Source organism: Toxotes jaculatrix, chromosome 11, assembly GCF_017976425.1.
Source record: "Toxotes jaculatrix isolate fToxJac2 chromosome 11, fToxJac2.pri, whole genome shotgun sequence".
Taxonomy (NCBI): domain Eukaryota; kingdom Metazoa; phylum Chordata; class Actinopteri; family Toxotidae; genus Toxotes; species Toxotes jaculatrix.
The window spans coordinates 20156352-20168560 of NC_054404.1; the positions used below are offsets into that span (position 1 = coordinate 20156352).

The following is a 12209-nucleotide window of genomic DNA, read 5'->3' on the forward strand; positions in this document are numbered from 1 at the left end:
TTCTTTATTTTCCAAAGTCACAGGGAGCCACAGCAGAGGGATGAAAGAGCCACATGCGGCTCTGGAGCCGCGGGTTGCCGACCCCTGTTCTATATAATAGCACCAGACGTAACTGTGATAAAAATCTGAGATGCATCTGCAGTGCTGTAGATGTGACAGCCATCTGGCTCTGGCTAACCTCATCCTGAGATTCTTCATTCAGGCACAGCATGCTTTTGGTCATGTGGTTATTAGGAATGTAGAGGCTGTGGTTCAATGAGCCCTGGTCCCCAGAAGAGTCGTGTTCCATTTCCAGGTTCTGACAGGAAGATGTTAAATCCTGGACACAGTCCTTGGATTCCCTTTCATGGCACTCTTGACTCTTTGTTTCTCCACTATGTAAAGTCTCTGCAGCATCCTTGTCTTCTTGTGATATCTGGTTGTCCACATCTGAATTCACATAATCCTCAGTGCCACTATGTGGGTAAGATTCACAGGACATGCCCCGGTTGAGTCTTTGAAGTCTGTTACTCCACACAGACTTGCAGCTCAAGTGTTCATCTGCTCCTATCTCTGTGAGGTCAGACACTGGTATACTGATATCTCCATGTGTTGGAGGGGAAAGAGAGGGGGGGTTGTTAGAGTCTGGGACAGAGCAGGAGCGGTTAAGAGCCCCTCTGACCCTGTTCAGCCTCTGCTGGGCTCTCCTCCTCACTGGGGAGCTGTTGTGGGACCTGCAGTCCATCTCATCAGCCAAGATCATGTCGTCTCCTTCACAGTTGTCCATGTCCTCAGCCCAGAGAGAGGAATCCCAGCCCCCACAAACCTGCAGATTACATTTTTAGCATTCAGCCATTTGGGTGTAAAAGAAATGAAGAAACCATGCCAAACCAATGGTTTGTATTATGAGGAGGCAACAGATTACATGTAACATAGAGTTTATTTGTATACATAGGTGTGTGTGTGTGTGTGTGTGTGTGAGAGAGAGAGAGCGAGAGAGAGAGAGAGAGAGAGAGAGAGAGAGAGCCACGCTTTCGAACAACGCCGTCGTTGAGATGCAGCACATGTGCAGGGCAGAAAATGAGAAAATAAACCAGAATGACTGACTGCTAATGGGGACATCAACATGAAGAGTCACTTTTGTGCCATAATGTGTACAAATAGCAAAAGTAATGGGAGAAAAATGTTCAATTTCTCAAGAAGGAAAACTCCTCTTCAGCAGAATGCAAAATTACATACTAGCATCAAGGGATTTGTTCTGGCTCTGGATTTCAATAAGGTGGTGGGTAGTTCTGCACAGAAATACCCGTTTTAAGCCCATACTGCAGTCCATACTGTTACTGCTTGTTTTTAGTTAAAAAGTTAAGGCTCTAGGATCAATAGATGATTGTAGTGTACTCCAATTGTTTGTTCCTCAAGAGCAGCAGCTTCCTAAAAATGTTTTTATCTGTCACATACCTGCTGTCTAGACAGACCATTCGTCTTAACAGAGCTGTCACTGCACAGGACTTTGGTATTATCATCTGAGCTCTGTCTGCTAACCAGACATCTGGGTTTCGGATGCTGCCATCTTGCCTCCCAGGAGCCTTCCTGTCCATCTGTGGATGTACAAAGACAGCACTTAGCACCAGGAGAAACCACAGCGGAGACCAGCCAGTGACATGCCCAAATAGATATGATAAAATAACCTTGAAATGTTGAAACTGATTCAATGGAAAGCACCCGTCGCCCGATAGAAGAAAGTTTCCGGCACACAGCTGCAGAGGAGGTATGAGACAGCCGTGCTTCAGCCAGAGACATGATGTCCTGCGGGAGTATTAAACTTACAGGTTTGCAATATTCAAGAAGGACATATAATTCTTATGTTCTACTTTTGCAAATACTTGTGTACAAATCTGTTATACATGAAGTGAATATGTAGGACTACTGTATTGTGGATGTTGATTGGGTTATTGACCCATGTATTGTCATTATGAGAATTCATATCCTGCACAGTATACAGTACACTATTAACTTACTATTAAAACAACTCAAGTTACATTCTATCACATCCTTTAATAGAAGTGTAACTTATCTCTTTTTTTAAGGCAGTTTGAGCTCTTTTGTGACCGAAAAGTCTCATGTAAATCAAGTTTATCATTATTATCGTTAACTAATTTAGACATATTTTATATTTACTTTGTATTTTACTTTTGTTTTGTCCTCTTGTTGGAGTTTATGTTGCAAGAGGTCGATCTTCTGACTGACTGCATCTAATAACACAGCATGTGATTTGCATTGACACACTATTTCCACTTGATGCTGCTCAAGAGCACTGACTGACTGACTACAGTATATGCTCTGCCAATTAGTTCATCTCATAGTCATAAGAGAAAAATAGACTTTAATTAATGCGACAGCCATAATTACTGTAAATATAATTACTTCTCCTAAAGGACCAATGTGACTCTGCTTGTGACTGTAAAGGAATGGCGCAGTAGTGCTGTACAGGGATATGTTTTCTGGCTTGTTGTGTAAGGACATTATATATACTGATCACGCATGCTGCTGTGCAATCACCATCCATCTCCTTGGGTCATGATGACTCTAAAATTACATGTCTGTGTGTTTATTTCATTGTTTTATGCCTGTATTAATTTATTGGCATCATGTGTTTCATTTTCTATGCCTTACTTTCTAATTCTACTTCCAAGTTGTTATTTTTTTAATCACTAAATGTCATAAAATCATGTAATACCACTAATTTTGCATTTGCATTGAAATGAACCTAATTTAACACTTAACTAAACACTTGTAATGACTTACTCTGGATTTTTCATCTGGATACCATGACAACACAATTGCTCAAGTGAAATCTCTAATTATTCCACTCCTGTCTCATGGTGGTGAAACCATGCACATTCCTATAAATCATTCCAGCAGTAAAGAACAGTCAGCAGGGTTTTTATACCTGCAGCAGTGGCCTGTCCTCAGGCTTCTCCTCCTGCATCTGCTCCAACAGCTTCTGGATTTCTTCTCCCAGCTCAGCTTCTAGCTCTGGCTCGATGACAAAGTTCAGTGCGGCAGAAAGCGTGGAGCCCAGAGAGTAAACATGGCCCTACAGCCCGGGATTAAGGAGAAGAAAACACTATCATCATCAGGAAGCAGCTGCAACCGTGAATTTACACTAAGTACAGAGATCTGAATTTGTGAAAGAAAAAGCTAAGAAAATACACAATCCTCTCACTATTTTGGCCAGTAATTGTCATGTATTATATATATTTATGATTGAGCGTTTGTTTTTCTTTGCTACTCTGACAGTAGATATTATGGTCAGCTCTTTGCCAGCAGCGGATTTGAACCAGGTGCTTTTGACTTCACATCCAAGACATAACGATCACTCCCGACAATTGAAGTGGACTGTGCCCATACTTATTTGATAAACACATGTGCAAGGCGGATCCCAGTGTGGGTCACCAAAATAGAAGAGCAAATACTCAGCTGGCCTTAACTCCTGTTTTGCTTATGCTATTACTTTGGCTGTGCGTAAAATCTCCCTTGAGAAAAACGTACTTGGTAAAAACACCAGAGAAGCGAAGAAGACGAGGTTTGTTTGTTTTTGGGGGTTTTTTTGTGCAGGAATTTTGAGTAGTATGACTAACAGCAAATTTAGACTACACAGTTTATTTTGAAAGTCATTTACATAACTCTAATGTAAATTTATTCATGTGATGGTGAGAACAGTGAGATAGCAGGACAGAGATCCACTCCCACTGAAAGAGTATAAAAAATTGATCTGAACATTCATTATATCCACAATAGTAAGAATAATGCATAGTACAGAAAAGACTCAATGAAAGAACTGCGGCAGGAAAGACCAGTACATATTCACTACGCCCAGGAGCAGCAGGAATATTCTGTCTTATGATGTATGTTAGTACACAGCTCTGTTTCAACCAAATCATGACAGTCTGTCATGAGATTCATGTGGGTGATGTTTAAAGGATAATTCAGGTGTATTTAAACTGGAATCTGAGTTTTGGAGCTAGGCCCACTTTTTCTATTGGTCATGATAACAATGGGAACATGGCCACCCCTTTCCTGTGTTAACACCTCTTATAGTTAAAACCAAAAAAGTGTTTATTAATCCACTGTGCCACATATTCCATAAATGGAAAATGTATCTATATATACACTATGTACTTATTAGACAGACCTGTATAAATGAATGCAATCCAACACAACTGTTCTGCTGTAAAGTTTACTTTCTTGTGTATGTGTATATACATATACATCAGATCCAAGATGTAATAATTCAGAATTATTCTATAACTCCCAGCCTTATTGCTTTGCCTCCTACTTCACATTATCAGATAGAGGTGACAGAGACAACCTTGTAGCTGAGTGGTCGCTGACTTGTGTGGGGAATTTTAGTTGAGGAAAGAGAACAAAAAACACTCTCCTCTCCCTCAGTAAATACAAGGTGCCCCTGACTGTGTGGTGTACTCCCAGGGGTGACTACGTGCACCTGACTGTGTGCAATTCTGATCAGATTAAAAATCTCTGAAGGAAGATTCAGACTTTCTCACCTCAAACGTGCTGCCTGTGTTATCAAACTCAGGAGGCACAAAGGAGCCTTCAGGATCATCTGCAGGTCAAAAACAGATCAGTTAATGGTAGCGTTACACTTGTCTGAAAATTATACAGTCCATCATAATGTCATCGAAATGGAACAAACAGCGCATTTGTCATTTGATGTGAACGCTCGTGGCTACACTGATGTATAGCCATGTCAGATCTGTACTGTAAGCTACTTGCTAAGCATCCAGTGTAATGAGATGTAAATCAGAGGAATATGTATCCCCCATGCTGAACCACAACAGTCCAGTGAGTGCAGCCGTTTCCCTTTATCTGCATAATTCATGTGTCAGAGATAATCCCTGACAAACAAGACAGGAGCTATCTGCACATCAGAAGCATCCTCCTCGTCCTCCTCCTCCTCCTCCTGAAATAGGCCAGTGTCTATAAACACTGGCTATAAACAAGACACACAGATACATGAGAACATCACTGTAAACATCCTGTACACTCCCTCAATGAGACTCATGGACTCAGGCGTATGGAGACGGAGGAAGAGAGAGGTGGTACCCAGAGTTAGAGGAGGGGAAGGAAACAAGTAAAGTGGGTCATGACAGATCTGGGTTTGTCTACTGGAGTTATGATATCCCCCCCAGGTGTAGTAAAGATAGTCCTCCATCCTCTCCTCTCCTCTCCTCTCTCCTCCTCTCCTTTCCTCTTTCCCCTTCTTTCCTCTGTGTCATCTCCTTCCCCTACCTGTTCCGATCTTTCCTTTCCTCTCTCCTCACCTGCTTAAATTCATCTCCTCTTTAGCCTTTTTCTCTTTTCTTGTTTCTTCCTTTTACTTTCCTCCTTTTCACCCTTCTGTCTTCTGCCTTCTTTCTTTTTCCTTCTTATTCTCTCCTCACCTTTTTCCTGCCCTCTCCTCATTTTTTTCCTTCTCCTCATGTCTTTTCTTTTCTCCCCTCCTTTGCTTTTTCAGCTCCTCTTCTCACCTCTCTTTTATTCTTTCCTTTCCTGTCCTCGCCCATTTTCTTTCCTCCCGTCTCCTCTTCCGTCCACTCAAATAGGTTGACAGTTCAACAACAAACAAGATGGAGAGAGTGGCAGACAGGAGTACAAAAAGAGGACAAGGCGTTTAAGCTGTTTGAGGTCGGGAAGAACTGCAATCCAGTGAAATAGGCAGAGGGAAAGAAAAAGGCAGCCGTTGTCAGTGACGCAGTTGCCTCCAGGGTGATGGTGAGAGCTTGATGAGTCATGTAAGCTTTCAGCAAGTTAGCACAACAGGTAGTATGAGCTGAGCAATATCACTGCTTCAACACACTCTCCAAATGGGCTGATTATATTTCCCACAGAGCACAGCCGGTCCCTTTTTATCACAAATGGACCAGTTTGCGATGCTGAGCCTCCTGGGAAAATTAGCAGTTTTTCTTGGTCAACATTGTATGAAAACCATTAGAGGACATTTTGTTTCTCTGGCTGGGTGCTTTGGTGCTTTGCCACATCACCCACAGTCACGTACAACCGGCTTCCTGTTATTACAGCGGTAATTAATTGGCTGAAATGAACCCTATTGATGAGTCGTTGTGGCAACAGCTACTCTCGCTGAGATTCATCACTACAGCCCTCAAGGTCACTCTATTGTACAGCCTTACAGGGACAGCCTGTTTGTGTGGTAGCGTGGGACTGGACGTCCAAGGGTGCGTCAGCTGGAAATTTCATCGCTATCGCACAAAGAACTCAATTAAACAGAATCAATAGGAAACTGTACAGCGAGTAAAGCAGAGAGCATAGTGTTATGATTAATTATATAGATGCACCGTGTTCAGCATGAGCAACTAACACAAGAAGGTTAATGTGGGAAGTGCAGCTCCTCTCTCCAACCACAGGATGAATCATAGCCAAAGGACTGAACACAATCCAATAACGCATCACAACAAATGAGCCTGCAAAGGATTTTAGCTGACAGAGTAATCAAAACATCGCTTCATAGTGTCTCTGTTACTGACTGAAGATCTGTGTGGAGATACAAAATGGATACGACACTTCAAAGGATGCCACGTTGGCCGTGACATGCGTGTGAGGATGTGTGTGTGTGTGTGTGTAGAGCAGTGCAGGTTGGCTGCTGATAGGCTAACCAAGCTGTTACCACAACAACAATCCCCCTGGCAACTCTAACACCGCTGATCTGATCAATGCTTATCAATTTTTGACATTTGGCATCAGGGCATGGAATAAGCGTGTGCAACAATGTGCGTGTGCATGCATGCATGAGTGTGTGTTATTGATAAGAGAGAGAACGAGGCAGAGAGAAAATGAGAGAGGAAAATGGAGAATACCAGAGTGAAAGGAATGACAGGAAGACTGGAGACTAGAATGAGATATAATAACTTCTGATAGGATATTTCTTTCTTTCTATTTGATGCAACAGTACTGTGAAGGATAAAGATGTCTTGTGTTCAAATCAGAGCAGACCTGCAGACCTTGGCAAAGCCTGACAGATCCAGGGTGACACTGATAGGGTGTTTTCAAGCAGGAATTAGCAAATTGAAACTGATAAAAGATCAGGGCAACAAATCACTGAAACAAAATAAAAAGGTGGCTTCTCTCTGAGCCAGACAGAGAGAACCTCATATTTAAACTCCCTGCAACGCAGATCTGATTTAATCTCTTATGTATTCACATTATGAGACAGATTCCTCTTTCAAAATAAAAATCTACCACATTTGTATCTGTATAAAATTTAGCAGTCAGCCTTGCTCAGTAGCATGGAGGATTTCGCAACACAGCCACTGGCGACTTAATGGATGGAAGTTAAGTCCAGTATCAGAGTGCAATTTGCAAAATGTCATGCAAGCAACAGTAAACAGTAAAGAGTGCCTATAATTAGGATACGTACAAATCGGTGGGTATAAAATAAACAGCATATCTGAGCTGTAGACTCACCACTGAGCTGCTCCATGAAGCAAACATTCCCATGGGCATTGAAGGCCAGCGTGTCCGGTGTTATACACAGAGTATGGAAGAGGTGGGAGGGTCTGATGCTCTGCAGGGCCAGAACACACTCTGCACACACCGCCCACACCTCCACCTCAGACAAACAGCTGTCCCGCAAAGAAAGGATGTCTGCCAGAGACACATTCTCCTGTGGACACACACGCACAACAAGTATGTTCAGCTTCAGAAAGCTTAAAAAACAGACTAGGTTGTTTAAATCTCTGTAAAATCTAAAGGGGCAGGCCTGATCTGCATGAATACTCTGGCTTGATGTAGTGCCTGTGTAAGGGCAAATGTTAATGAGGAACTCTCCTTACTAATTACCTGCCTTGAGCACAATTCAGCCCTTTGTCAATTTTTTTTTCATTATTAGCTTGTAGCTAGTTAGCTAGGTCCTCCATTTGTTGTTTCTAAACAATAGTGGACAGAGGGAGGCAGATGGCAACACTCATCCTAACTAATTAGGGCTGAACCTGACATAGGAACTAGAAGCTTCCAGGTCAAGTCTGGTGAGCCAGGTTAATATAATGATTCAGCTACTTTTAAAGGCTTTCAGCATTCTTTGCACAGAATATCATACATTTTAATGTACAGCGATAGGTAATACACGGTAGAGCATTCACCTTTTCCTAACCTCACCACAAGCACCAAAATACACCATCCAAAACAGTCCCTGCTCTCAGCTTCATTTCAGTTAGCTAACTCATGTTGAACGGATTTATTAAAATGTAAATACAGCATGTGCAAGGTTAAAGCTTGGCATTAAGGCTCTGTCCTCCTTATTCTCTGCAGCACGCAGGGAGTGAAGTTCTACCTCAACTCTGGAGAAACTAGACACTACAGGTGGATGCTGGGGTGGAGGTGGAGAGATGCTATAGTTATGGAAACAGCAGCAGCATACCAGATTAATTAGAATACCCTGCTGCAGAAGGTGCAAGGTGTTGGACAACATGGATAAAATTTACAATCAGGGTATATGCAATTTGGATTAATTTTATCATTTTTATTACAGTAATACATGTATATTATGACTTACTACATTTTCCATCTTATAAACCATTCACAGATAACTCATCTCAATGTGTGTTTTGGTTAATCCACTGAAATTAAATCGCAGATAAATCAAGACAATTCATCACACCGATTCAAAACTCCAGTTCTAACAATAACTGACACACTTTTCTGCTGTGGTCTAATACATGGGTCTCAAACCTGGCAGCTAATGGCCAGGGTACTGTGTAATAGGACACTCCTTGGGTTTCAGGTTAGAATTAGGTTTAGGTTAGGGGAAGGGGCCATGGTATGCATTATGCCAACGAGTGTCCTCAGAATTAATACAAGACAACAATGTGTGCCTATGTGTCATCATGGTACATGGCACAGAGTTACACACACTTTTCATGCCACAGAGTGACTCTACATACGCAAATGGCCCCATTTATCGTGTCAGACGTGGTGATCTCAGAGATTCCGTGCAGCGTCCTGCATAATGCTGCGGTCTGATTACTACAGGATCCTCTGTTCGGTTTTCAAGAGAACACAAAAGCTGGCCTTAGCTCAGAGAGAGGGCTTTAAGTGGGGAGTGTGGGATCTTCACAAAGCAGCAACTGTCTAACACCATATCCAGTACTTTAATGATCATGAACTTAACATATTTTTTTCCAACATGACATTATTTATAACATGCCATCTCTCAGTGGGAACCTATTTTTCTCTGGCTGTGAAAGTAACAAAGTCTTAGCGTCTATAATGTCTTTTCAGCAGCTGTATTATCTCTGACTGACAAGAGAAGTGTATCCCTGTCTATCTGTTTTCCTTTATGACTCTCATGTAGGTGCAGGAAAGTTGCAGCAGATTGTGAATGAAGTATATTGGTGTGATCTAGCAGGGTAGAGCACAATTACAGGGCAGAAAAGTGCCACTTCAAGCAGCAGCAGCAGCAGCAGCAGCACTAGCCCCATAAATAGACAATTTCCCTTGAGAACAGTGCAGGGGAAAACTAGAAGTCTCTCTCACCCCCCTCAAGTTAAATATGCTGTCCTACATAAGTTTGCCTCTGAGCTCCAAGGTTCTGATGAGACTGGCGGTGGTGTTCTTCCTGTGTCTGCACTCTGGGAGGAAAAATCAAAGAGCATGCCAGTACTCTATGTATTTGAGTTTGACTGAAGTCTCTGTACATGTTCAAAAGAGAGAATGTAATTTGACAGTTAGTTTGTTAAGATGCTTACTGAGCCAATAGGGTTAAAGGATAGGTCTACAATTTTTAAAGTCTGTCATACAACAATCGCTAGATGTCAACAGACTGTTAAAACAGGTTATTCTTGCTGAAATCATTCCCCCTGTTCATACAGGTCACTAAGAGATTCCTTCATCAAGTGCTTCCAATGTAAGTGTCGGGGGACAAAATCCACAGTCCTCGTTCCCTGCAAACGTATTCCCAAGTTTATCTGAGGCTAACATAGCACTTCAGCAGTCTGATTAAGCTAAATAGAGTGGATATCTTCCAGAGTGACAGACTTTTTTGTACAAATTCCCTCGTATCACTATCCTTTCACTGCAGCTCAACAAGGACACACTGTTCAGGGAAACACAATGAGGGAACTTTGTACCAAAAACACTAACTGAGGCCTCGCAACTAAACGTTGGAATATATTTTTACACAAAACAAGGATAGTGGATTTTGTCCCCCATCACGTCCATCAGCTCTATAGGAGGGAGTCTCTTCATGGCCAGCGTGAATGGGAGGAATGATCCCAACAAGAAAAACCTGCTTCACTCTACATAGCAACACCTGACTAGGGTTGCTATGTAGAGTGAAACTCTCTGAAGACAGATTTGTGAATCTCTCCCTTCAAACACTGAAGGGATTAATGTATTGTATGACCCTATGCTGTTTTCTCATGAGCCACATTTCTGATTGGATGCTGTACTATAGTATCAATCAACTTTAAGCTACTTCTACTCCCCTGCATTTATTTGACAAATACAATTTACTTTTCACATTAAGATTTCCCATAGAACAACACAATGAATAAAGCACAGTGCACCGGCTTGTTGGCTTGTGAACCCTTACAAAACAAGCATGTCTTAGACGTCTACACAGCTCCACAAAACAATGATTTCCTCTTTAAACTTCTCAGATGGTTTCATTTAAATAAATGTCTGAGGCCTCTGTTTTCATCTTTTCCACCCTGATAATCATCTCAGGGCCCCCAGATTTATCTTGTGACACTCTCCAACCCCTAGGATGGGAACAACTAGACAATCCTGCTTGACTCTTTGTAAAATAGCTACTGAAGTACTTTGCTTGTGATGCTTTAAATTCATTTTGCTGTGAATACAAGTAAAAAGTATAGCGTATACATGTTTTTAGATCACTGGGGCTTTTACTTAAGACAAGGATCTGAATGGCCTACTTCTTCCACCAGTTATAGTGAGAGGTTACAGTGACAGCTGGTCAGTATGAAGGAAGAGTGATAGCATCAAGTTCATTGCCACCTGGTGCAAACCTTTGACATTATAAGCTGACAAGATGAGGTGCAAATATTCTTCTAATCAAAGGTCCTGAACGCTTTTGCAACTGGCTTTAAATCCACAGCAGAATCAAGGTTTATAAACAAAGGTCCTCCTCGAGGACTATCTCTGAAAATCATCAGACCCACTTGAACAGCCTTTCTGAAGACAAGATCATTATAATTTTAAATAAATCACAATTGTGTTTAAGCATTACTTCTACAAATCAAACCCACTGGCTCACCTCATCTTCCAGCAGCGGAGGCAGATGTTCCAGATCGTAGTATCCGTCTCTGTCTTCAGCTTTCCCCAAGTATGTGAGAGCTGCATCACTCCCCGGAGTCTCCATTGCAGCAACTTTGATTCCCTCAAGTAGTGAAGCGAATTTCGGCCCAGACAACAATGTTGCCGGTCGAAACAGATGGCATGCCTGAGCTCTCTCGGTACACCGAGCACAAACAAGTGAGGGGGGGTGCAGACTACTTGCTGCAGTCCAGCAGTCAGTCGATGGTCACTGCGGGACACTCGGGTCCAAAAACAATGCCGGAGAAAACGGGGAAAGCCCAGCAATGCGCCGGAATCGAGCGTCTACAGCGTGTCCGGAGAGGAGGGGGAGGAGAAGGAGGAGGCGGTGGTGCTGGGGTGTGATGGCCAGTGTTTGAGGCTGTCATAACTACTACACCTCCACGGAAACAGGCGACACAGCGAGGGCGATCATGAGCTGCAGTTCTCTGAGTCCTCCCTTCCCAGCGGAGGAGTCAGCGTTGGCAGAGTGGTGGTAGCTGTTGTTTGCATGCTACAGTTGGCTCCACGCCTCCGTTCACAGTGCAGTTTGAGTGACTCATATTTCTTATTATCTCTTCTTATTACTGTGATCTGGCTTTGCCTGAGCTGTTATGTCATTAATATGTGTAGTGAGTTTTATTATTCCATTATGCTGTCTGTGCCCACCATCTGCAAATTCTCACAATAATTCGTTAAAATACTCAGATTTGGACAAACACATACATGAATGTACCATTTATTTATTTAGTGTCCTTCTCAAAAGTGTTTAGTTCATAAGATTCTTAAATATAATTTCACTGACTTGCCTCCATCCTCTTCAGACCTCCTTTTAAAAGATCTGTTCACACAAATTATAACAAGTCTTACAACAGTCAACA

General features: G+C 42.3%; 1 protein-coding gene across 1 annotated transcript in view; it reads right to left on the reverse strand.

The window, feature by feature from the left end:
- The window catches only part of LOC121189592 (kinase non-catalytic C-lobe domain-containing protein 1), a 34648-nt gene extending 22955 nt beyond the window's left edge, over positions 1–11693 (reverse strand). The window contains exons 1-7 of the mRNA XM_041049888.1: positions 11291–11693; positions 7483–7681; positions 4548–4606; positions 2930–3076; positions 1668–1785; positions 1438–1577; positions 179–805 (exon numbers count right to left, since the gene is read on the reverse strand). Of these exons, the coding sequence (XP_040905822.1) occupies positions 179–805; positions 1438–1577; positions 1668–1785; positions 2930–3076; positions 4548–4606; positions 7483–7681; positions 11291–11395 (1395 nt within the window). The 5' untranslated portion in view covers positions 11396–11693. The remainder of the gene's footprint in view (positions 1–178; positions 806–1437; positions 1578–1667; positions 1786–2929; positions 3077–4547; positions 4607–7482; positions 7682–11290) is intronic.
- Between the last annotated feature and the right edge of the window lie 516 nt (positions 11694–12209).